The sequence below is a fragment of the Mycothermus thermophilus genome, assembly GCF_041956435.1.
Source record: "Mycothermus thermophilus strain CBS 625.91 unplaced genomic scaffold VTJ04scaffold_6, whole genome shotgun sequence".
NCBI lineage: Eukaryota > Fungi > Ascomycota > Sordariomycetes > Sordariales > Chaetomiaceae > Mycothermus > Mycothermus thermophilus.
The window spans coordinates 2,190,376-2,213,057 of NW_027191432.1; the positions used below are offsets into that span (position 1 = coordinate 2,190,376).

At 56.4% G+C, this 22,682-nt stretch overlaps 10 protein-coding genes across 10 annotated transcripts; 4 read left to right on the forward strand and 6 right to left on the reverse strand.

Annotated features, from left to right (window-relative positions):
• Positions 1 to 1,625: 1,625 nt before the first annotated feature.
• Positions 1,626 to 4,070, forward strand: VTJ04DRAFT_9204 (uncharacterized protein; the record flags this gene model as incomplete). The annotated part of the gene is made up of 5 exons (XM_069367726.1): positions 1,626 to 2,435; positions 2,509 to 2,595; positions 2,660 to 2,794; positions 2,848 to 3,598; positions 3,703 to 4,070. 5 exons carry the CDS (start codon positions 1,626 to 1,628, stop codon positions 4,068 to 4,070), a joined length of 2,151 nt encoding a protein of 716 aa, XP_069216025.1.
• Positions 4,071 to 4,745: 675 nt separating this feature from the next.
• Positions 4,746 to 6,137, forward strand: VTJ04DRAFT_9205 (uncharacterized protein; the record flags this gene model as incomplete). The annotated part of the gene is made up of 1 exon (XM_069367727.1): positions 4,746 to 6,137. The coding sequence occupies one exon, from the start codon at positions 4,746 to 4,748 to the stop codon at positions 6,135 to 6,137; it is 1,392 nt and encodes a 463-aa protein (XP_069216026.1).
• A 547-nt stretch (positions 6,138 to 6,684) lies between these two features.
• Positions 6,685 to 7,122, forward strand: VTJ04DRAFT_9206 (uncharacterized protein; the record flags this gene model as incomplete). Its single annotated transcript, XM_069367728.1, has 2 exons — positions 6,685 to 6,854; positions 6,987 to 7,122. 2 exons carry the CDS (start codon positions 6,685 to 6,687, stop codon positions 7,120 to 7,122), a joined length of 306 nt encoding a protein of 101 aa, XP_069216027.1.
• A 15-nt stretch (positions 7,123 to 7,137) lies between these two features.
• Positions 7,138 to 8,240, reverse strand: VTJ04DRAFT_9207 (uncharacterized protein; the record flags this gene model as incomplete). Its single annotated transcript, XM_069367729.1, has 3 exons — positions 7,138 to 7,192; positions 7,253 to 7,925; positions 8,018 to 8,240. 3 exons carry the CDS (start codon positions 8,238 to 8,240, stop codon positions 7,138 to 7,140), a joined length of 951 nt encoding a protein of 316 aa, XP_069216028.1.
• Positions 8,241 to 8,338: 98 nt separating this feature from the next.
• On the reverse strand, positions 8,339 to 9,759 carry VTJ04DRAFT_9208 (uncharacterized protein; the record flags this gene model as incomplete). The annotated part of the gene is made up of 3 exons (XM_069367730.1): positions 8,339 to 8,531; positions 8,687 to 8,764; positions 9,695 to 9,759. 3 exons carry the CDS (start codon positions 9,757 to 9,759, stop codon positions 8,339 to 8,341), a joined length of 336 nt encoding a protein of 111 aa, XP_069216029.1.
• A 260-nt stretch (positions 9,760 to 10,019) lies between these two features.
• VTJ04DRAFT_9209 (uncharacterized protein) lies at positions 10,020 to 11,719 on the reverse strand (the record flags this gene model as incomplete). The annotated part of the gene is made up of 4 exons (XM_069367731.1): positions 10,020 to 10,071; positions 10,186 to 11,370; positions 11,464 to 11,528; positions 11,603 to 11,719. The coding sequence occupies 4 exons, from the start codon at positions 11,717 to 11,719 to the stop codon at positions 10,020 to 10,022; spliced, it is 1,419 nt and encodes a 472-aa protein (XP_069216030.1).
• Positions 11,720 to 13,695: 1,976 nt separating this feature from the next.
• On the forward strand, positions 13,696 to 16,599 carry VTJ04DRAFT_9210 (uncharacterized protein; the record flags this gene model as incomplete). The annotated part of the gene is made up of 6 exons (XM_069367733.1): positions 13,696 to 13,818; positions 13,923 to 14,168; positions 14,426 to 14,525; positions 14,640 to 15,771; positions 15,864 to 16,029; positions 16,099 to 16,599. 6 exons carry the CDS (start codon positions 13,696 to 13,698, stop codon positions 16,597 to 16,599), a joined length of 2,268 nt encoding a protein of 755 aa, XP_069216031.1.
• A 63-nt stretch (positions 16,600 to 16,662) lies between these two features.
• VTJ04DRAFT_9211 (uncharacterized protein) lies at positions 16,663 to 16,974 on the reverse strand (the record flags this gene model as incomplete). The annotated part of the gene is made up of 2 exons (XM_069367734.1): positions 16,663 to 16,806; positions 16,864 to 16,974. The coding sequence occupies 2 exons, from the start codon at positions 16,972 to 16,974 to the stop codon at positions 16,663 to 16,665; spliced, it is 255 nt and encodes an 84-aa protein (XP_069216032.1).
• A 107-nt stretch (positions 16,975 to 17,081) lies between these two features.
• On the reverse strand, positions 17,082 to 17,388 carry VTJ04DRAFT_9212 (uncharacterized protein; the record flags this gene model as incomplete). The annotated part of the gene is made up of 2 exons (XM_069367735.1): positions 17,082 to 17,215; positions 17,283 to 17,388. The coding sequence occupies 2 exons, from the start codon at positions 17,386 to 17,388 to the stop codon at positions 17,082 to 17,084; spliced, it is 240 nt and encodes a 79-aa protein (XP_069216033.1).
• An 882-nt stretch (positions 17,389 to 18,270) lies between these two features.
• Positions 18,271 to 21,975, reverse strand: VTJ04DRAFT_9213 (uncharacterized protein; the record flags this gene model as incomplete). The annotated part of the gene is made up of 2 exons (XM_069367736.1): positions 18,271 to 21,612; positions 21,694 to 21,975. 2 exons carry the CDS (start codon positions 21,973 to 21,975, stop codon positions 18,271 to 18,273), a joined length of 3,624 nt encoding a protein of 1,207 aa, XP_069216034.1.
• Positions 21,976 to 22,682: the final 707 nt, after the last annotated feature.

Sequence of the window (22,682 nt, forward strand, 5' to 3'; positions counted from 1 at the left end):
TAGATACCTGGGTGGTGAGATGACGAGACGGGCCATTACAGGCAATTGACTCGTCACCTCCCCACGGCAGATACACGAACTACCTATGTTGTGCAAACAACAGCGGGTGTCCTACTATACGCCAGCCAGCCACGGATAACTGCGTCGGTCGTTTTGTCATTTCGTCATCCAATGTTCCTTGCATTTCACACAAGCACAAGCACAACCGCCGGACCCTGTTCTTGCTGTTTACCCGGAGTGTAAGTACGTATTGTGTCTCGGATGGTGGGAGTTCATGACGTCTCGTCGTGAGACAACATTGGAATTTCGTCAGGGCGGGCGGATTGGGTACCTGGGAGGTGATTGGTGAGCGGTCGCTGCGGATGGTACTCGACCTGGCTCGACCTCGTTTGGTTGGTGTTGACCCCTCCACTTCTCGTTCAACCGTTGTTGTTAACTTTGGACGGGAAGGGTGTGTGGCCATGTGTGACAGCAGATATGCGTGCGTATATACAATGCATCCATAAATACTCGATAGACTAGACTACCCGGGACTTGAACAGTCTGAGCAGGGCAGAGCTTATCGTGGAGACGCAGCGGACTTTTGATATGTCGTGGAGGCACACACCCGTTCCGCGCGGGTGTGGTTGTGATTGTGTGCGACGGTGGTTTGACATCAGTTGTCCATACTCCCGGTCTTGAAGCTTGTGACTCGATTGTTATTTCCACGTGGTGCTCTGAAAGCATAGGGATGGCGACAGGTTCTCCGGAGCCCAGCCTTGAGTGGTGTCCCCGGGTCCCTCCGGTCGGAAACGGCTCTTTCCGGACATCTTGCTGGGAGCTTGGATGTTCCCTAGCGTCGACCGGCCGGGCGGTGCGATCGGAGCCGGACAAATTCAGTCCGAGTGTTTGGTGGTGATGATCGCTGAGTGGTTGGACCCAAGTGCCAGCTGCGGGCTTGCTGACAGAGTACCTACTTCTCCACCACACCAATAATGAGACTCTGCCTACCTATCCCTTTGCGTCCCAACGGACAAGATTATCCACTATCATGTCCTTTGCATCATGATTTGAGTGAGGCTGGATTGAGGCTTTTAAAGCCATAGCAGTGACATGTGATGGACCGAACCTCTCTACCCTACATCCAGCCAGCCTTTTGTTTTGTTAGTTGACCCTGCTGCATTCCAAGCTAGGTCACCGAGTCTAGGCGTATCATTCGTCCCCTCCCGTCCCTGTCCTCACTCTCAGCCTTGTCGGTCCTCGTCGAATAACAGCGGCCGACCTAGGTAGGCGATCGGCACTGCCACGCCCGAACGTTAAGCTTAACGTCAGCGATCCACACACACAGAGGACGTGGGGTGCTTGGCAACGCTTGATGGGCCGCGATATTATGGGAGCTCGCTCGGTGCGTGAACTTTAAAGAGCTAGTATCGAAATATTTGTTGCTTGAGCTTAATAGTTTGAGTTGGTTGTCTTCCTCGGCAAATTGACCTGACTTCATGCCTACCGACCTTGCGTCGTACAAGCGGACAGCTCATACTTTGTACAACGCCGGCAGTTATTTGGGACGGATCTTTCATTTTCTTCACGCACTCGACATCAGCCACGGCTAGCAACCCTGGACCTGTGATAACCCGGCATAGCTGATGGAGGGTTTTCCGGATAGCGGGTTCCAACCCACCGATTACACTTCCCTGCCTCTCCCAGAGGGACTGGACGATAACGTCAATGCAGCAACCAGCGAAGCCAACAATGTGCATGATTCCGGGAATGTTATGGAACCGGCGATTGGAGGGACTGAGCTGGGTGGCTACTCGTCCTATCTGAACTTCCTCCAGGCCGCAACCGATGTCTCGGGAACGGGTTTGGATCTCAACCTAGATCTGGACATGAATCTGGACCTGGACCTGGATCCGGGTTATCTCGGTCTTGTCAGCTCCGACTCAGCATCATTGGCGGCGGGAGTACCAACACCTTCTCTATCCCAATCCTCCCTCTCCCTATCGCCCTTCCAGCAGCCTTTCTCAGCATTCCCTCAAGAACCTACACCAGCATCAACAGCCGCACTGCAACCACCAGGGCCAATCCCATCCATACCACCGGCCATTTCACCACCGGCCCAGCTCCCACCATCAACCGCACCTAACCTGCCCTTGCAACTCACCAAAACAGCTGCTCGCCAACAGCCGCTTGCTCCAGCCGCTGCGGTCACAGTCCCGATTCATGCAGCCCGACCTTCCCTTGAGACCGCAAGCTATGGCTGGGCCTCGGATCCCGGCAGTTGGGAGCTGCCATCTGCGTCGTCTCAGCAGCTGCCTCCCACCAACATCACCACCGCCACCACCGCCACCACTGCAGCTGGTGGAGAGGTGGTGCCGGCGAAGCCCCGGTTGGAGAGGCGGGGACATACAAAGAGCAGGAGGGGATGTTTTAATTGCAAGAGGAGGAGGATCAAGGTGTGTTTGTCCCGTTTCTGGTTCCCGACTGTATCTTCAACGGAACGAACTAACCGGACTCTTTCAAATCTAGTGCCAGGAGACTCGACCTGCCTGCGGACACTGCATCAAGCAGGGCCTGCGGTGCGAGTACCCTACCATGCCGACCATTGTTCACCAGGTATGTGGTGGCAGTAGATGTCTCGGGGGAAGAGAAGACATGATGCTGATGAGGAGTTGTGCAGCCGCAGCACCAGATACCCCTATTCACGCTGCAAGACATGCGCTTGTTGCATCATTTTCTTACCGAGTGTTATCCTCACCATCCGATCGGGTCTGAGGAGTTGTGGTTGCATGAGATTCCGTGTCTCGCGGAGAGGGTATGTTTTTTCCATCTTGTCAATAGTCTCCCAAGTACTGACGCCGTCTCCAGCACGCGTTCCTCATGCACGCTATCCTGGGCTACTCGGCGTCCGAGCTCATGTCCAACGACCCATCGCTGAAGCAAGCAGCCTTTTCTCATCGTGCCAAGGCTCTCAAGGCTATGCAAAAAGCTCTCGACGGCCCTTCGCCTTCCATCATCCGTGACCATGTCACCTCGAAGACTGTTACCGCCAACACCAGCCCCAGTCCCAACGACAACAACAACAACACCCCCTCAAGCAGCAGCAGCAGCCCCAGCGATACCGGCACCACTGACAAGAAGGGCACCCCCAACCCTCCCACACCTCCCCCAGCATCACCACCACCGCCACCACCAGGAACACCACCAACCCCACCCCCACCTCCAACCGGCACAACCACCCCGCTCTACACCGAAGGCAACGCCATGATGGCCGCCTGCATCGCGCTGGCCTACCAAGCGCCGCGCCTCCCCGACGGCATGGCGCAGTACATGACCTTCATTCGCGGGGTCATCATCGTAGCGATCCAGATGTACATCCACGACGCCAAGATTTTGTTTGGTCCGCTGATGATGAACGACCGCCAGCGCGAGATTGTGCGCCCGTTCATGCAGGAGGTGCCGCTGATTGACGCCGGGTGGAGGGAGCGGGCGAGGAAGGGAGTGGAAGGGTTGAAGGGGTTGGTTATGATGGGAGAAAAGGGGGCAACGGAGGTGGAGAGAGGGTATTGGGAGCGGTTGAGCGGCATTGTGAAGGGGTTGGGGGTTGGGAGTTGGGAGGGTATGTCTCACTTTTTTTTCTTTCCATATTTCTTCTCTGTTCCCCTTCTGTTGGGCTGCGAATGTGTTTAATATCAACCTGCTAACTCTCTCCCTCACCTCCAGCCTACAGCGCCCTGACAGACCTCTACGCCTGGTGGATGGTCCTCTCGCACGACGAGTTCCGGCGGCTCGTGGACCAGAAGAACCAGATCGCTCTGGTCCTCGGGGCGCACTGGAACGCGCTGGAGCAGATCATGGCGACCATCTGCGAGACGGAGCTCAAGGGGGCGGCCAAGCTGCCGTCTGGGTCTGGGTCTTCAGCGGCAGAAGTGGAGAAGAGGAAGGCGGCCGTGGCGACCAGCAGTAATGGTTGGCTCAAGTATATATTGGGGATCGTGAAGGACGAGTATAGGGAGTATTTGGAGTTTCCGATGTGGGTGCAGGCGCGGCTGGATGAGGATCCGGGGTTCTTTGGGAAGACGTGGTTTTGAGGGGGGATTTAAAGAGAAACGGAGTATACACCTATATCTGGTAATCCCATCTCGGTGCATGCATGTTGATTTCTACTCTCGCATATCTCGTATTCCGTATTACTACAGTTACTTATTCCCTGGTCTGTTGTAACGTCATTGCTCTTGTGTTCAAGGAGGATCGCATGCATTGCTCTCCAACGACTATGTCGCCCTGTCATTCCCGACCTACTATAACCGCATGGTCAAGTGGTCATGCCCCGGACAGTCTCCGGCGGCCGCATCTCCAGTCTGCCGGGTCCGGGGTCTCCACATCCGTCCGGCCCCACTCCCGTATTTCGCATCGATACCGAATTGGCTGAGCGTCCGGTCCGGGTGCGTGGGTCCCGATCGGCGGGCGTCCCCCGGGGCTGACACTGACACCTCCGAGTGACGTCTTTGTGACCAGCCTTGGGCTGCTTGCTCTAAGCCACTCGCTGATACCTACTTATCTCGGCCACACCAAACCGTATTCCTCGTTAAGTGAGGCTAGTTATTGGTATCCCTGAGAGCGGCAAGGAAAGGATCAAAAGGATATAAAAAGACAGCCAACTCCTCCGCACCATCACCTCCCCTCTGACCTCAACAATCATCACCTCACTCACCAACCAACCCAATCACCACCATTTCTCACCTCCAACCTGGAACATATCCGCCATGACCACCCTCCGCAACCGCTTTTCCATCGGGTCCCTCCCCCCTGAGTACACCCCAACCCGAGGCTCCGAACTAAGTGGAGGAGGAGAAGCCGACATCGAACTCACAAGCGTGCGCACATCTCTGACTTCCTCTCCTCCATCTTATGCCGAAGCTTTCCCCTCATTCTCAACATCATCATCATCATCATCAAACCCCTCCTTCCACCCCACCCTCCAACTCCAACTCTCCACCGTCGGCAAATCCTGGTTCTCCAACCCCTTTCCGACCCGGCCCGAGACCATCCCCATCTTCTCCCTCCAACAACAACTCGGCGACCACGATGAGAAGCTGGAATTCATCTCGATCCGCCCCGAGCACGGGTCCGGGAGCTGCTATCTCACCGTCCCAACAACCCCAACCCCGGAGGAGAACGATAATGGCTCGCCGATCCAAGTCTTATCGACAACCCGCTACCGCTTCGGGCCCGGCCGCCCGCCCGTCGTCCGTCTATTTTCCCCTTACTCCCGGCCCCTTTCGCGGGAGGTGTTGTACAGGCTGCTGTACGGGGAGAAAAAGGCTCGGGACAAGCTGTCTTCTTCCTCATCCGCCATACCGCACTCGGAAGGGTGGCACGAAGCCGACTCGGGCGTGGAAATCGAGGAACAGGAAGAGGAGTATGAAGAATGGGACACCTTTCCCATTGAGCATCCCAACCTCCTCACCCGCACAACAATCTTCCGCACGCGGCTGGGGACGTTCGAATGGCGCTACGCCTCGCGGGCGGAACGCAAGCACCTCGCTCAGACGTTGGTTCCGCGGCTTGTTGACTCCTCATCAACAAACCCTTTCACCAACGACGACGAGGATACCACCACCACTGTTGCTGCTGCTACTGCTACCGCTACCGCCGACAGCAGCAGCAGCGGCGGCGGTCATAACCGTGGTCATGGGAGGTGGAAGGGTAAAGAACAAGAAGAAAAAGACCTTTCCAAACACAACAAGCTGGACAACGTCCTCATCCTCTCCCGCCTGACCACTATCGCCAACGCCCAAAACCTCTCCTCCACCTCCCATCATCCAAAACCCCCCACCACAACCACCCTCCGCCGGCCCATCGCCTACCTCCTCCGCTCCTCCTCCTTCCGCACGCCCGGCAGCGGCGCATGCTACGCAGGCAACGGCGGGAGGTTAGTCATTGATCTGTCCCTCTGGAACGATTCTGCGCAAGAAGACCAAGAAGAGGAGGAGGGTCGGGATCAAATCACCACCCCCCCAAGGTCGAAGCTAGACCGCGAAATGGCCACCATCACGATCGTCACCACCTGCCTGGTCATGCTCAAAAAGGAAGTCGACCGCCGGCGGGCCCACCAGATTGCCATCATTGCGGGCGGGGGTGGTGGTGGGCCGTGATCCATGATGTCGGTTTGATGGTACCTAGGTAGGTACCTATTCAGGGACATCAGGTGCTCACGTACGTACGTACGTACCTACCTACCTACCTACCTGACCTAGGTGACGGAAACCTTATTGTGGGGATGGGTGAGGATTGTATATCCCTACCTTACATACCTGCATCTGTAACAACAACCATATCAAGATGTCAAGCAATTAAAACTGAGTGTTGGCCGGCATGGGACGGACCAGGATGGATGGAGGTGGAGATATACACTCGTTTTTCTATAGTATAGAGAGTGACAGGAATAGGCAAGGTTTTAGGTGTAATTCCGGCTTGTATTATGGTTTCTAGAGATGAGAATTTAAAGTAAATAAACAAGAAGTCACTGGTTAGGTGATACAGAAGCCTTCACCAACAGTACGTTGAGAGAGAAAGGGATCCGAAATACCAATCCTTCACCACCAAAACCTAAAGCACACACAGAGCTTATGGCCATCACTCAACATCCCCAATCTCACAGCAGACCCTGACACATACACAAGCAAAAAGAACCCAGCATATATGGGCGGTTGTAAGTTCAATATGAATTCCACCGCCGTTCTCTATGTCGACCTTGACCAACCCACCCAATCTCCCTCAATCCATCCATCCCAAGAACACTCATTGTCCCCTCCATCCATCCTATTTAAACCTGTATACTGTATTACGGAAAAAGGCGTTGTAGCTGCGTCGTAATAGGTAGTACGTAACCACCACCATCACCACCACACCAATACTAACCACCCATAACCCGCAAGCCTTCTAAGAAAAAAAAGAAGAAGCCGCCAGAGACCGAAATATCATCGAACCCTCCCTTAATTAAGGCATCATCGTTATCATGCATACCCTAGGTCAGGTAAGGTATTCCTAGACCCGGTCCTCCCCTCTTCTTGTGCACTGGCCTCCCCTCCATCCATCCCACAACCCTCACTCAGGCCAGTCAACATAAAGCATCGCTAGCCAGCGGCAAAACATTTAATGCTTGGCCGTGACCTTCTCGCCCGTGAGCTTCTCAACGTATGTCTTGGCCCTAAACAAAAGTCTGTCAGCAAAAATGCTCTGCAACTCTCTACCGGCAGAAGAAACTTACATATCACCGAGAGCCACCATGCACACCGTCTGCCAAACACCGAGGCCGATGCGCGGGGTGACGCCGCGGTAGAGGCCCTTGATACCGTTCGTCTCGTAAATGTACTTGAACGTGTTTCCGACCGTCATCTTCTTGGGGCGGTTGGGGTCGTCCTTCTTGCTCTGCATCTCGACGCGGATCACCTCGATGGGCTGGTTCCAGGCCGAGAGGCCACCACCGAGGGTGGAAGCCAGAATCTTTTCAAAAGCATTCAGCTTCTCGCCGTTCTCCTTGTGCGTCACCTTGCGGATGCCCTGCTCAGCCAGGCGCGACAGACCGAAGCGCGAGCCCCAGTTGGTCATCTGGCGGATGGCGACGGCGTTGACACCCTTGTTGATGCCGCGGATGCCCTCGCGGCGCCAAATGTCCATGAAGGTGGCCCAGGTGCCGGGCACCTTGCCGCCGGCCGCGGCCACCTTGCTCTTGGTGATCTCGACCGTCTTCATGCACGTGCAGAAGCCCATGGTCGCGTACGCCTGAGCAACACCGCCCGTCACGCCGCCAATGATGCCGCCGCCGAACTCGCTGGCGCCCGCGGCCCGGGCGTAGTACTCGGCCTCGGAGGCGACGAACAGGAGCACGGCGCCCTTGGTCGACGCTTCGATCCAGGCCCAGGGGATCAGACCTTGATAGACTGTAGTGGCAGACGCATGGTGTCAGCGAGCGGGGGGTTCAGCAGTAGTAGTAGGGTTGGGAGCATGTGATTTTGGAAGAGTATCAACTTACAGCCGAGGATACCGCCGCGGTTCCAGATACGGCTCAGCGCCATCGCGAAGCTGTCCCCGCGATGAGCCGCCATGGTGGTCTTGGTGACCTCCAGGGGCTGTCCGAGGGTGGTGACCTCGAACATATTGAGCCCGGCGCCCAGCAGCAAGTTGCTGAACTTGATGGGCTTCTTCTCGAGCTTGGGGGGCTCGGAGGCCGGGGCGGGGATGACAGCGGCGGACATGACGAGGCGGGTGTTGCGGTAAAGGGGGCCCTGACCAAGGGCAGAACGGGCGCTTCTTCGCTAAAAAGGGGGAGGAAAAGAGAGAGGGAAGTTGAAGTTTAGAGACGAAGCTCGGCCGAGGGATGCGGAATCACACGGATCGGGCTCGACGGGATCAAGATATGGACGTCGACCAAGTCAAACGACCAAAAGGCGCAGTTCAGGAGAGGCGGTTCGAGAAGAGAGCAGACAGACGGCTGTGAGACTCGAGACTTTCGGTGTCGGACAAAGTATATCCGGGGGGTATTCGACCTGAGTCAGGGAACCTAGCAAGGAGCACGTGTTACTGATGTGCGGATTGTCGGAGTGGGTTTCTGGAGACTTTGGGCGTCTTGTACCCGCGGCAATGCGGCAATGGAGGATATCGAGGGGCAATGCGACAAGAGGCCCGGGGGTTCCACACTTACAGTCGAAATGGTCTCCGAGTGCGGAATTCTGGATGCAGCAGAATGCGAGTGGTCGGGCGGGCAAAGGGCCAAGTGTGGCTGTAGCCGAGAGAGAGGTGTGAGTGTTGTGAGAGTTGTGAGATGGGATGGAATGGGATGCAAGAGGAGGAGGAAGGAAGGAAGACAAAGATAGCAGTTCGAGCGAGAGATTACAATCTCTTTCAGAGTTTTCCCTTTTCTCTCTCTTTTTTTTTTTTCCTGTGTTCTGGCCCGATAACCAAAAAATCTCCCAAAAAAAACTTCCCCTGCAAACTCACAATGGCGGTCCTTGACACCCTAACACCCTTGACACGCTGCTGACTTCGTGGCACTGCACCCGACCCGACCAGGCCCCAGGTCCCCCTTGCCTTCCCGTGCCGCTCCTGCCCCAGGGGTCAAATCGGGCTCAACAGACGCGCGTGATTGGCCGGCCGCCCCTTCTGTCGCCCAACGCTCCATCCTCGGCACCCTCAACGCAAACTCCCTTTGGGGTTTGGCCCGATCCATGGATCGCTGCCGGACCAGCTTTTGGGGAAAGCGCCCAGCCAAGAGCAGTCAAGGAAAAACAAAGTTTGGCGGGAACCTGGAAGCCGCCCGCCGAAGGGTTCCTCGGGTCCCGAACCGCAGGACGGGACGACAGGGACGGACGACAGGGTCAGTTTGACATTTTCTCGGCCACGGACATGGACGCCGGCCATGGACCGTCTCTGATCCACGGAATGTCATCTGTCATCTGCCCGTGTCAGCGAGCGCATCCAATGTCAGATGAACCCCATCTTCAAACCACCACTGCTGAATAACAGACGAAAACCACCACAATCGGATCATGGTAAAATTCCCGAGTACGTACGTGTCCCCGTCACCGCCAAATGCCAGTGTTCCAATCCAACCTCCCTCATCCGTCAGCATCGGACCTCCGATCCTCCCACCGCATCTTGGATCACGATGCATCATGCTTGGTGTAAAGTGAAAAGGGGCAATCCATAGAACTTCGTAGTAAGCAACTCGTCCCGTCGGTGTGACATGACAACTTTTCCATTCCATCCTCCATCCATCCATCCATCCATCCAGGGCCCGGACTACCTAGGGAAACAGTAAAGAGTACAACCGCAATGGATAGCAAATCCGCCCAGTCTCACAACTTCCTCGTACACCCTTCTCATCCATGCCGGGCTGCAGGAGAAACCGCTAGATGTCCCATCCATTCTATTATGAAATGTTAAACCCGAAACGAAACCCTAGCGCCGTGCCCCAGCACCATAACCTATCACCCCCTACCCCATTTTTCCTCATCCCATGGTATTCATACAACCTCTCAAAGCTTCTTGACAATCTCGATCCACTTCTCGGTCGAGAAGGACTTGGGCCTGTGTCGTGTAGTCATCTTAGTCAGCGGATCCGCTCTTACACTAGACTAGACTGCAGAGTTGCATCGCACGGGCCATGCGGGCGGGAAGAAAGTGTCAAAGTTTAAAACTTACCGCTCAATCGGGGCGCCAACGGCACGGTCGATGATCAGCTGCGGCAGGACGCCAATGGCGCGCGACACACCGAACAGCACAGTGTAGTAGTTGGCCTCAGTCAAGCCATAATACTGCAGAAGGACACCAGAGTGGGCATCAACGTTGGGCCAGGGGTTCTTGGTCTTGCCGTGCTCGGTGAGGACCTTGGGGGCAATCTTGTAGACCTGGCTGACCAGCTTGAACATGGGGTCCTCGGGCATCTTCTTCAGGGCGAACTCGCGCTGGGCAGTGTAGCGAGGATCCGTCTTGCGGAGGACGGCGTGGCCGTAGCCGGGAACGACGCGGCCGCCGTTGAGAGTGTCCCAGAGGTACTTGGTGATGGCCTCGTCGCTGAGGTCGTCGCCGATCGTCTTCTTCATCTCGGTGAGCCAGTTGAGCACCTCCTGGTTGGCCAGGCCGTGCAGAGGACCAGCAAGACCGTTCAGACCGGCGGCCAGCGACAGGAACGGCGAGCTAAGGGCAGAGCCGACCAGGTGGGTGGTGTGAGCGCTGACGTTGCCGCCCTCGTGGTCGGTGTGGATGGTCAGGTAGAGACGGAGAAGCTCAACAAAGTCGGGGTTGCTGCCGAAGCCGAGCTGGTTGGCAAAGTTGTAGGCGTAGTCCTTGTCCTTCTCGGCGGGGACAACCTTGCCGCCCTTGAAGACGTTCTGGTAGATGCGGGCGGCGATGCTCGGGAGCTTGGCAATGAGGTCCATCGAGTCCTCGAAGGTGTAGTGCCAGTAGTCCTTCTTGTGCACACCCTTGGCGTAGGCGCGGGCAAAGGCCGAGTTCTTCTCGAGGGCCGTCACGGCCATGGAGAGCTGGGCCATGGGGTGGAGGTCGGTCGGGCACCGGTCGAGGAGCTCCTCGACGTACTGGGGAACCTCGGAGCGGGCAGCCCAGTCGGCCGACAGCTCGCGCACCTGCTGCTCCGTCGGGATCTCGCCCGTCAGGAGGAGCCAGAAGAGACCCTCAGGGAGGGGCTCATTGCCGCCAGGGGCCTTGGGGAGGAGCTTCTGGCACTCGGGAATGGTATAGCCACGGAACCGGATGCCCTCCTCGGCGTCGAGGACGGAACCCTCCCACACGAGGCACTTGATGCCACGGGCACCGCCATATACTTGGTCGAGGGTGACCTGGTCGACAACCTTGGAACCATGCTCCCTGCGGACAAGCAACGAGGGCACATGTCAGCAGAACCTTTCCTCACCATTGAACACCAACAGTATGGGTTGTTGAGGGGCAAGCAGCACGTACTTGCGGAGGGTCTTGATCTGCTCAATCTTCTCGGGGAGGAGCTCGGCGAAGCGCTCCTTGAGGGTCTGCAGCAGGGTTACATGGTCAATTGGACATGCCGGATGGTCGGGCGGTGGTTCGGGGCCGACAATGGGCGTACCTGGCTCTTGGACGAGTAGCAGCGGGCGGCATTGAAGGCAGCGTTGCGGTAGACAAGCGAGGGAGCCCTCAACGAGGACCTCAGGGCCGAGGTGGCCAGACGCATCGCGGGAGCCATGGTGGGTTGTCTGGTATGTGTGGATGGGTTTTTGGGAGGATGGGAAAGTTGGAAAAAATGGGGAGGACAGGAAGGATTAGAAAGGAAAAAAAAGTTTCGGACTTGATGGAGATGTTTGTCTTTCGGGCAGCTCCCGGGCCAAAAAACCCGCAGAACGGGAGCAGCAGGAAGTCCCAACCTGGATGGGACCCCTCCCCCCCGGACACATGGATGGCATCCAGTTGCCCCAGCTTCCCGCAACAGCAACCCAGCACCTGAATCTCAACCCTCACTGGGCAGGCCAAGGCCAGGACAACCCGCGCCGGAAGCCAGGGTTGGGAGCAACATGGCGGGTTTCGTCCCCAATCGATTGATGAAACAGTCCAGTCCAGGTCACATTCTCGCTCCCAACCCGCGCCCTACGAAGCATTTCCCGGTTCAACTGCCAATGTCCGAGCTCTGGAATTACCGAACTTAACCGTGAACGCCGACAAATATATGTGCGAGGTGATGGTCACAAACTCCAAGTTTGAACGGATTTGGATAAGGTGGTTGCCGGGGATTTTGTGATTATTGAACACCATGGAGTAAAATGCGTATGTACATGGAATGAGTCTTGCGGCGGATCTGCAGTTCCCATGCAGTTCCAGGTTTGTGTTATCAATTGTTGGCAGCAGCATCTCAGCGCCTCAGCGATGGGGACCAGAAGGGCCAGCTGGGGACAGGGACTTCTGGCCTGGTGCCGGGTTCCGAGGGTTGACGTCACGGCCTGTCTTTGGCCGGACATGGCAGTTGGGGCAGAGCCTGGAAAAATGCCGGAGCAGTCTCCGGAACCTCGGGTTGTTCCAGTGTCGAGCTGCGTAAGCGCAAGGCCAGGCAAAAACGCAAACCAGCAAGCACCTCAGTTCCTCGAGTCAAGTTTGAAGGCGTTTGGATTACGGATACTGTAGTTCTACGTAGAGATGCGGAGGAATCCGGACAGCGGTGGATGATGAGCTGTCTCTCTCTTCGGGAACCAATGCGTTTTGTTGGGATTCGCTTTGCTGGGAATGCCCTTTGCAGTTGCCAGGAACCCACGTTTGTGGCTGCCAGCTGTGGTCGCTCTGATCGGCCCGTCAGCACACGATCGGCTTAGTCATCCAGAAAATTCTGGCCTGTTCTTGCTGCAGCCAATCAAAAGGGTTCCGCGTGCGTAAGGGGTGGGCCCACTTTGAGTTGCCTCTGAGGCCATGACTTCCGCCCCGCCCTTTTTCTTCTTCCTCCATGCCACAACCGCTCGGAAACATCGTCAACCATTCATCCATCCTCCATCCTCTGCTGCTGCCCCTGTCGCGTCCTTCCATCTAATCCATCATCGTACTTGATCGAGCACGCGTTTCCGACCATATTTCCATCCACCCCAGGACCAGTAGGCCCCAGTACATAAAAGTTTCGCGGGCGTGGAAAGGCAGAAGAAAAGAGAGGAACATCTCGGCTGCTGCAATCGCGTTGAAGATTGGCCAAAACCTGGTGGCGGGACTTGTTGCGCACTGCCAAATCGCCCATTCTCACAACAAAGAAACCTAAACAAGTCCCACTCCTGGACGCGCTTCTACAGGCTCCAGGCCACAATTTTTCAATCTCGCCCATCGCGCGTTTTTCTCTCCACGTTTCCTTCCATCCGCCACACAAGCTTCTTTTCCCTCGAATTTTGCGCTCTCTCGGAGCCATCGTAACCCGTGGATCGCATCTCTGCGAAGGATTGCGTGAAGGAAGAAAGGTGCCGCGCGCGACACGTTCTTCAAGATCCCAAGATTCGTCGTCATCTGGGAATCTCTCCGGCCCGATGGCGTAGACCTGCCTACCTTACCTACCTTTCTGCCTGCAACCTAAGCCCCATTCCGCGTATCGAGCACAAGAGAGAGAGAGAGAGAGAGAGAGAGAGAACAAGAGAGATACAACGCCCAGGGTTTTGACCAGCCCTCTGCCACTGGTCCATCATCGTCATCACCACCATCATGGCATCATCTGTCGTAGCAGAGTTGGAGGCCGGCCTTCAGGCCATGGCCGCGCTGAAACCTCCCGGAGTGTCGGGATCAAGGATCACCAACATCACCGCCCTGTGTGTCGCCAACGTTCAGGTAAGCCGAGGGAAATGCTGATTGATTGCCATCCTTCTCTTTTTTGATGGCGCCGTCGACCCACCGCCCGAGGGCCATGCTGACCTTGTGCTCTTCGCTGTTAGTACGAATCCGTCATCATCCAGAAGCTCTTCACCCACTTCAAGAAAACACCAGGCACACACAAACTAGGAGTACTCTACGTCGTAGACTCTGTAACGAGGAAGTGGCTGGACCAAGCGAAAGCCCAGGGCCAGACTCCGAGCCTCGCGGCCCCGGATGGGACCTTTGCCGCCGGGGTTCATAGAGTAACAGAGTTGATCCCCATCTTGATGAACGACATTATTGCAACGGCTCCTGAAGATCAAAAGGTACGCAGAGAGACAGAACACACGCACATTTGCATGAGCACCGCCCGGGTTCGTTCTTAGCAGAGCCATTTATATCCCATCGGCCGCCTGGTTGGGTCGTGGCGCGCCCGGACGCTGGACGCCTGGACGCCTGGACGCCTTGGGCGTGGCCTCGTTGTGCTTTCCGTTCGCTTCATGCAGTGCTCCGTATTCTGCTTCGTTGCTCTCACTCTTTGCCCTCGTCGTGGATAAACACTCACCAGTATGCTCGTGCGTAGGAAAAAATCAAGAAGCTGGTCGACATCTGGGAGAAGGGCCAAACATTCCCTCCTTCCATGGTCAACTCGTTCAAGGAAAAGTTGAATGCTCCGCGGCCAAGTAGGTTTTCAGACGTCTCACCCTTTCTCTCTCTGAATGTCGTCCTCGCAGCCTCGTCTAGGCGCAGGTCAAAGTGACCACTCGGCTCTAACCAAACAAAACCCCTGTCCACAGATGAATCAACGACACCGCCTGGAAGCCCTCCGCCCAACCTTCTCGCCTCACTTGGGGTTGGCAGCAAACCTCCGCCGCCCCCTCCGCCCCCGGCATCTTCATCATCCTCCGTTGTGCCAAATCTCATCCTGGACAAGCTTGCCAGCATCGCCCGGCAGAATGCCTCCTCTGCTCAAAGTAATCCCAACTTGAGCGCTCCGGCCCCGGCTTCGGCCCCGGCCCCTGTCCCCGCATCCACCACCCCGGCCGCTCCGCCGGCTAGCGGCCCAGTCTACGGCGCCGCCGCTGGCGGGCCGGCGGTGCCAGGAAGCGGTGCGGCCCAACCAGCCCCGGCTCCCTATGGAGCCCAACCGGCCCTGCCGCCGTACATGCCAACCTCTCAACCACCTGCTCAGCCCGTAAATGTCCCAGGACTGCCTTATGCGTATCCTCCTGCGCCTGTCCCGGCTGCCGCGGTTCCGCCCGCTCCTGTAGCGTCGGGTGCCATCCCGCCGCCGCCGGCTGCTGCCGGTGCTGCTGCCGCCCCGGCAAGTAATCCCACGGCTGCCACGGTCCAGCTCGTGGCTGCCTTGGCTGCCCAGGGAATCCCCCTTGACAAGATTGCTGGCGTAATCCAGATGATGACCCAGTCGGGTGCCATCCCTGCTGCGGCTCCGGCTGCGGCCGCTGCCGCGCCGCAAATGCCCCAGCCCACGCAGACCGGGTACACCACTGCCTCGCCGCAGCCCCCTGCTGCTGCCGGCCCCGCGCCGTGGGAAGCCCCGCGCCCTGACCACGATCGCGATCGTTCCGGTAGTGGATACCATGATGGTATGCGCTCGCCGAACCGTGCGCGCGGCAGGTCCAGGTCGCGGTCGCCCGGTAGGTGGGATGGCAGGCTGTCGCCGAGGTCGCGTGGTGGGTATGAGTATGGACGGCCCCCGAGTCCGGGCCGCGGACGGCCGGATGATCGGGGTCGCGGCCGGGGTGGCGGCCCCATGTCCGAGTACCGCCAGCGGTCGCCCCATCGGTATAGCGGTGCCGAGGAACCCCGTGATCCGCCCAAGCTGGAGAAGTTTATTGAGTACGACAATACGCTGCCGCCGGGGCATATCAAGGTGTATAGCCGGACGTTGTTTGTGGGGGGTGTAACGTGAGTGTCTTTTTCTGCTTTGGGTCTTTTCCTCCTGGGGTGGACATATGAGGAGACGGATGACTGACGATGTTTTTCTGCTGCAAATACAGATGCACCGAACCCGAACTCCGCGACATCTTTAACCGCTTCGGCCAGGTTCAGACATGCATTGTCAACCGCGAAAAGCGCCATGCCTTTGTTAAGATGTACTCGCGCAAGGACGCTGAGCACGCAAAGGCCATGATGGAAGAGCGGAATCACGAGTACCAGCTGAGGGTAAGTTCATACATATATCCCTTTTCATCATCACAAGAACACACACGCTAACGCCGCTGCTCAATCCAGACCCGCTGGGGTGTCGGCTTCGGCCCGCGCGACTGCTCCGACTACGCCACTGGCATCAGCGTGATCCCCATCCACAAGCTCACCGAGGCCGACCGGAAGTGGATGCTGACGGCTCCCTACGGCGGCTCGGGCGGCCGACCCATCGTGCACGGCCTCTGCGTCGAAGAGCCCGACATCGAGATCGGCGCCGGCGTTTCCTCGAAAGCCATCTCCCGCCGCATGCAGACCGATAAATCGGGCCAGCACGGGCCGAAATCGACCAAGCGTGAAGAGGAGAACGGCGGCGGCGGCGGGCCGGGTGGGAAGTGGAGGCACAAGGACAAACATCGTCGCAGCGGCGGTGGTCCGGGTGGTGCTGAAGGTGGGAAGGCGGGGAATAACAACAATGATGATTCCATTGTTGTGGACGCCCTGCCCGCGGGCATCACCATGGGGCCGAACGGGATTAATTACCCGCCGAATTTTGCGTTTGGGGCGCCGGCTGCGGCTTCGAATCCGTAGTACCGGAGCCTGTGTTATTCAAGACACCTGAGGTGTGAAAAGGTGGAATGGGGTTTGATGAGTTCACAGCGTCGCGGACTGGGAGGAAGAAAGGGTAGGGTAATAACTGACAGGAAGAGGGCTGATGCTTTTGGCATGGTAACCTGAGTACCTGGGTAGGTCGGGTCGGGTCAGGTCAGGTCCCTTGAGACCTTGAGACCTTGCGACCTGCATACGACTTGATACCTAGGCATCCCAGGTACCTTACCTATCCTGACTACCTACATGCATCCGCCCATCTATCGGACACCGGGAACCAACAAGGAGGGAAGGAATGGAAAGTAACGGAAAGGGGGAAAAAAGGAAACACGGCCTGGCTGGAGTAATAAATATCATTTGGGCACCTCGGAGTTAGAGAGGGGGTTATGAAAGGCACTGCACTGCGCTGGACTTTGCGTGTGTGTCACCTACCTCGGGTACCTACACGCCTCACCCACTCAAGTTCACAAGGTGGGCGGGTTCGGGTTCGGGTTGCATCGCTTTGCTTTGCTCAGTGCCTGCCTGGTCTTGAAATTAGGAGATATGGGAAGGGGGGAATCGGTCATGGTGCTTGATAACCAACTTCCAGCTGCCTTGCCTAGGTCAGGTAACTAGCGGGACATGTGGAATGGAATGGAGGAACTACGGACTAAAAAAAGGAAAACGAAAAAGGGAGGGAGGGAACTTGTCTGTCTGGTTTGTTAACGGCGGGGGTTTTCGGTTTGGTTGGCCGGCTTTCTGTTTTTCTCTTTCGTTGTTGTTGTCTTTCATGCGGTGTATTTAATTTTATTGTATTCGACTTTTTCGATGGCGAATGGGATGGGTGTTATTATGGTTGTGATTGATTGTCTTTTAATTTCAACTTTGACATGAGCTTAATTAAGCCTAACTTACCTATCTGTTTTGGTTGAATACCTTGTTTATTTTACTTTGTTGTTCAGTATGGGGGTAATTAATGGGGCTATGGTGTGTTATTTCTGAGTTGATTTGTTGCGGTTCTCTCCATCTGAAATTGGTAGGTAGGGAATTCCTCTCTGGTAGCTATGTAAAGAGTTGATAGTTTGTATTTTGAGAAGACAATTTTATGAAAATACATTGGGTATGTACAAATTCGTAGGTGTGTCGCTTGAGATGATGATGTTGCTTACCGATGTTTACTACGTGGGATTAGTGACAAAGTATTGAGGTTCTGTTGGCTTGGGCGCGCTGGTGAAGGTGGTTTTCCAAGCCATCATCATGAGGTGTCCGTCATGTGCTCTGTATTATGCCAGAGTAAGGCTTGGAGGGAAGTCTTATGCTCCCAAACAGAGCCCCCCTATGGAAGGGGCTTATAGACATACATTATGATATTGCTCTGTTATATTTTTGCCAAACAAGCAAAGTCGCAGAGCCAGCAGCATCCGTTTGCTCTGCCATGTAGGTGAATACCACTCAAGCTTCACTCTATAATATACAAGGGAACTAATATCCTTTGATATTCACATCCTAAGCAACTTTATTTACAGCAGCAAGTTGCTCAGCACCCTAAGTATCAACTAGTCCTAACATGACATATAATTCCACACACTCTCATCTCTAGTTCATCAACTCCCCCAACTCCCCCAACTCCCTTAAAACACCCCAACTCCCAACCAACCCCTTCAACCCCCCTGCTCACTCCTCAACAAAAACAAACTCCCCCATCAAAGCCCAATCCACCTCCTCCAAACCCCCCGCCGCCATCTCCAACTCCTCCTCGAGGCTCCTCTCCTCCTCCAAATTCCTCCGATGCACCTCTCCGACCCCTCCGCACCCGGCCGTCAACGGCGCCGCCGCCACCTCGTCCGCCAAAACGCTCCTCAACGCCAACAGATCTCTTGCCCTTCTCCTCCTTCCCATACCACCACTGTGACTGCCATAACCCACCCCCAGGGCTGCGGCTGCTCTTACTGAAGGCGGCTTACACACCTCCTGCTGCATCGCCTCGTACTCCGCCAGCAGGGGAAACCGCGGGTCGCAGGCAAAGTGCCATTCCCTTCGAAACAAACCGGTCTGGGCGTAGTTGGGGCCCTGGACGACGCCGATGGTCGGGTCCGGGTGGCGCTCGAGCTGGCCCGAGGCGAGGTACGCGCGGCCCCTGGCCGGTCCCGTTTCCGGGACGAGGGGGTTGCCGTTGGCGTCGTGCGTCGGCGGGGGCGGGTCCGGGTGGAGAGTGATTCGGGGCGGGACGCGGATGGTTTTGAAGCCGCCTCCTGGCACGGGGATTTTCATCTCAGTGACGGCCTGGGGCTTTTCCTCGTCGATGGAAAGCAAGAAAACCCTTCCGCTGGCGTCGCCGACGACGAGGCGGGATTTGTCCGGGGAGAACATACCCGCTGTGATGGGCGCGGGGGCTTCAAGGAGGTTGCGCACGAGCGGGTTCTTTTGGCAGCGCACGTTCCAGACCTTGACCACGCCGTCGGATGAAGCCGTGTAGAACCTATCGAGGGAGGTGCCCCAGGCGGTGAACTTGACGCCGACGTCTTCGCGCTCGCGGTCGCCGCGGTACTCGTCGATGGGCTCGCCGTGGGCGAGGACGTGGACGGGCTTGTCACCCTGGGCCGTGTCCCAGACGTAGACCTTGCCGTCGGTGCAGCCGGCCGTGACGTAGCAGGTGCGCATGCTGCTGGGCATGATGGTCAACTCGTTGACATCGACAGCCGGGCAGTCGAGCGCCATGATGGCGTTGAAGGCCTTGGCACCGTACTTGTCCTTATCAGCCGGTGTGAAGATGCGGATCTGGGTTTTGACGCCAGGATCCACTAGATCGTTGCCCGATGGCGATGTCGCCGCGATGAACACCTCCTGCGTCGGATGCCATAGCACCTCGAAGACGTTCTCCTTGGTGGCTGTGAGAACCTTCCACCTCTCCCCCGTGAGGCCGTCCCACAGACACAGCTCTCCAGAATCCCGCCGATCCAGGGGAATGTCATTGTCATCGCCGGTGCGGCTTCTCGGCGAGTATCCCACGAGGAGCAGGTGCTTGACCTTATCGGCGCGACCCCATTGCATCGTCGCGGGATAGTACGCCCATTTTTCCGTCGAAACCGTGTTGCCCATCTCATCAGTAACGCGAGAGCACGAAAAGGACCGGAACGGGCTGTTGGAGATGTCGGCTTCGTCCACACTGTAGATGCGAACAGCATCGACGGCGACGTCACTCGCCGTCGCAACCATTCCTGATTCATGCGTCGAAACGGACACGAAGTTGACGTTCCCTCCATGCTTCCACTCGCCGAGAAGCTCCATCGACGCTCCGGACTTCTCGACCTTCCAGATCTTGACCGTATGATCAAACGAGGAAGTAAAAGCGCGGTCGTGCGCGGCATCGTAGTCCGACGACACGACCGAAGCGTACAACCACGGGTCCTGACTCTGCCGCATCGCCTCAGTCGAGTTCTCACCCTTATCCACTACCGGGCGAACAATGCGATGCTCAGGATACGCGCGAAGGCTCATACCGCTGCAGGACCCGAGGACCAGGTTGCCCGGCTTGTTGTACTGCTGGTTGTGAGCGTCCGAATGCTCCGTCGTCCCGCAGATAAACCCGTCGTTGGATACCCAAACGATGGTCGAGACATCACCGGCGCAACCTGTCCACTCCGCTCGCTTCTCCATGCCATCCTCGCGGCACTTGCGGAACTCGTTGTTAAACCGAACAAGGGTCCTCATGGACCCGACGCCCCGGTGGCCGCATATTTCACGCGCAAAAAGCAGCGAATGTACACGACTCGATCGAATGAGATCGCCACGCTTATCCTCCTCATCGAGCCCTAGAGTCAGGACTGCGGGAGCTGACTTGGTGACCTTGCCATTGATGAGATCAGTGAGGAAGTTTGTGACGTCCAGCCTCGACCTCCGAGGAAGCAGTTTCTGCCGCCTAACGTCATCGACAATGGCGGGAACAAGTGCCGGATTCTTCTTTATAAACTTGGCCAGGTCCTTGCGCGGCTCCTTCACAGGCTTGGACGACTTCCTATAGGTCTGGCGGACAAACTCATTAAGAGCCGAGACCTCATCGTCGGTAAAGTCGACGTGGAACAGTCGAGGGCCGTCCGAAAACTGCGAAGGGTTGAAGGTATCCGAAGGTGAAGGCACACGGGTCCCAGCCACCACCGCCTCCCTGTCTCCTGCTGAGAGATAGGGGTGTTTCTTCGAGAACCACTTGGAGGTAGGCTTTGGTGGCAACGGAGCCGCCGAAGTTGTAGGTTTTGAGGGCAGGAGTAGAGCAAGGGGCCGTTGGCGGGATTTGCTGGTCCGCTCCTCTTCCAAGTCCACCAGCTCGCTGGCTTTGAGGGGCTCAGGTCTGGGAGGAATGGGTTTGCGGCGGTTCAGATTGATGATAGGTTCCGACTTGTGGAGTTTCGTCTTGGGAGATTCCAGCTTTAGATGTTCCGGCCTGGGAGGTTCAGTTTTGGGTCGCTTAGCAGGCGCCGGTTCGTCGTCATCGTCGCTGCTGATGGTAAACACCTCAGGCGGGGGCCGAGCCTTGGTTGGAGGGTTCCCGTTCGATTTTGAGGCTTGTGGTCTGGGAGCAATCGGAGCGGTTGATGGTTTCACGGGGGCGGGTGCTGGTGTGACTTTTGGCGGCGGCGGACATATGAACATGGGGACCGTAGTAGGTCCTGGAGGAGGAGGTGGAGGAGGCTGAACTGCGAGTTGAAGTGGTGGTGGTGGCGGCGGCATCGCAACCGGCGCTGATAAACCTTGCGGAGAGCCATTGTAATCGCAGTAATAGGGGATCGGGGCCGCGTATTGCTGCTGGAATTGGTGTTGAAGGTGTTGTTGGCCTGCTGGAACAAGCGGAGGTTGGGGAGGTGCAGGCGTTGGGATTGGAGCCTCAAGACGCCTGAGGGTTCCGTCGACTAGGACGCGTGCTCTTTGAGCGATTCGGTCGGCCAGTTCCGCGCTGATGGTGCCATCGCCGCGCCGGTTGAAATCTTGCCTGAACTCATCGTCGTTGAGGACCTGGACGAGCTGATCGTTGAGTTACGGTGAGCCCTCGCTCTCTCCCCTCTGGAGCGCGACGCGACGCGTGGGACTTGGGATAGAACGTACCTGTTTGATGATTGACGTGGTACTAATGCCGCGTCTCTCGAGCTCGTTTAACTGGGGCGAGACTCGGGGGAGAATCTGCTGGCTCAGGCATTGATTCCGGAGGTTGGGGTCGTCGAAGGCCTGGACGGTCACGCCAGGGTTGGTTGGCGGTCCGATGGACGGACTAGGAACGGAAACGGTCAACGAACGCCCATTGCTAGCCGTGATTACATGGAGGTTTGGATAGCTGTTGGCAATTGTAGAGGAAGAAGTCAGATGGGTAGGTGTTGATGCCCACGTCATGTCTGGAGCCTCAGTGACCACACGAGGCTGCGGTAGGCTCTAAACATGCAACTTAGGCGAAATGCAACTTTATAAGGTATTATGTAAAAATAATGACGGAATGCAGCAGACAAAACTAATAAAACACGTTAAGGCAATGAAAGCGTGCGTCAAAAGGGGTTTACATACCGTGATGCCATCTTCTAGTAAACTTTAGCAAGTTTGCTAAGGAGCTGAAATGTAGTTGTAGTTGTCAAGCAGCAGCCAAGCGCAGCTCCTGGAAAGCTAAGAAATTAGGACCCATAGTCCTTATCTTATCAGTACTACCAATTTAGGATTACCTAAACAATTTTACTAAGATTTTTTACTTGCTAATAACTTTTTCCTAAAATATAATAATGATTCTCTAAGCATATAAGAAGACTAATTACTTAAAATATTTGTTATTCTTTTCAATCTTAGAGCTCGTGCTACTACTTAAACCTCTGCTACTAGGTATTCCATAGCCCCAGAGCCAGAAACGCATAAAGAATCCCATGTTCAAAGCCTAGCGACAAACGATCTTGAGAGTACATGATATCTCTTCTCAAGGCTCGTTTGTTCTCATGCATCGCTCCGAGCTCTGTTCTTGGAGCTCCGCCGAGGCATGCTTGAGCGTGTTAGCTGTTCGTGCTCCAATCTGCAGAACATCTAGCCATCTTTTGTATCTCGTCCATAGGGTTCTCAAA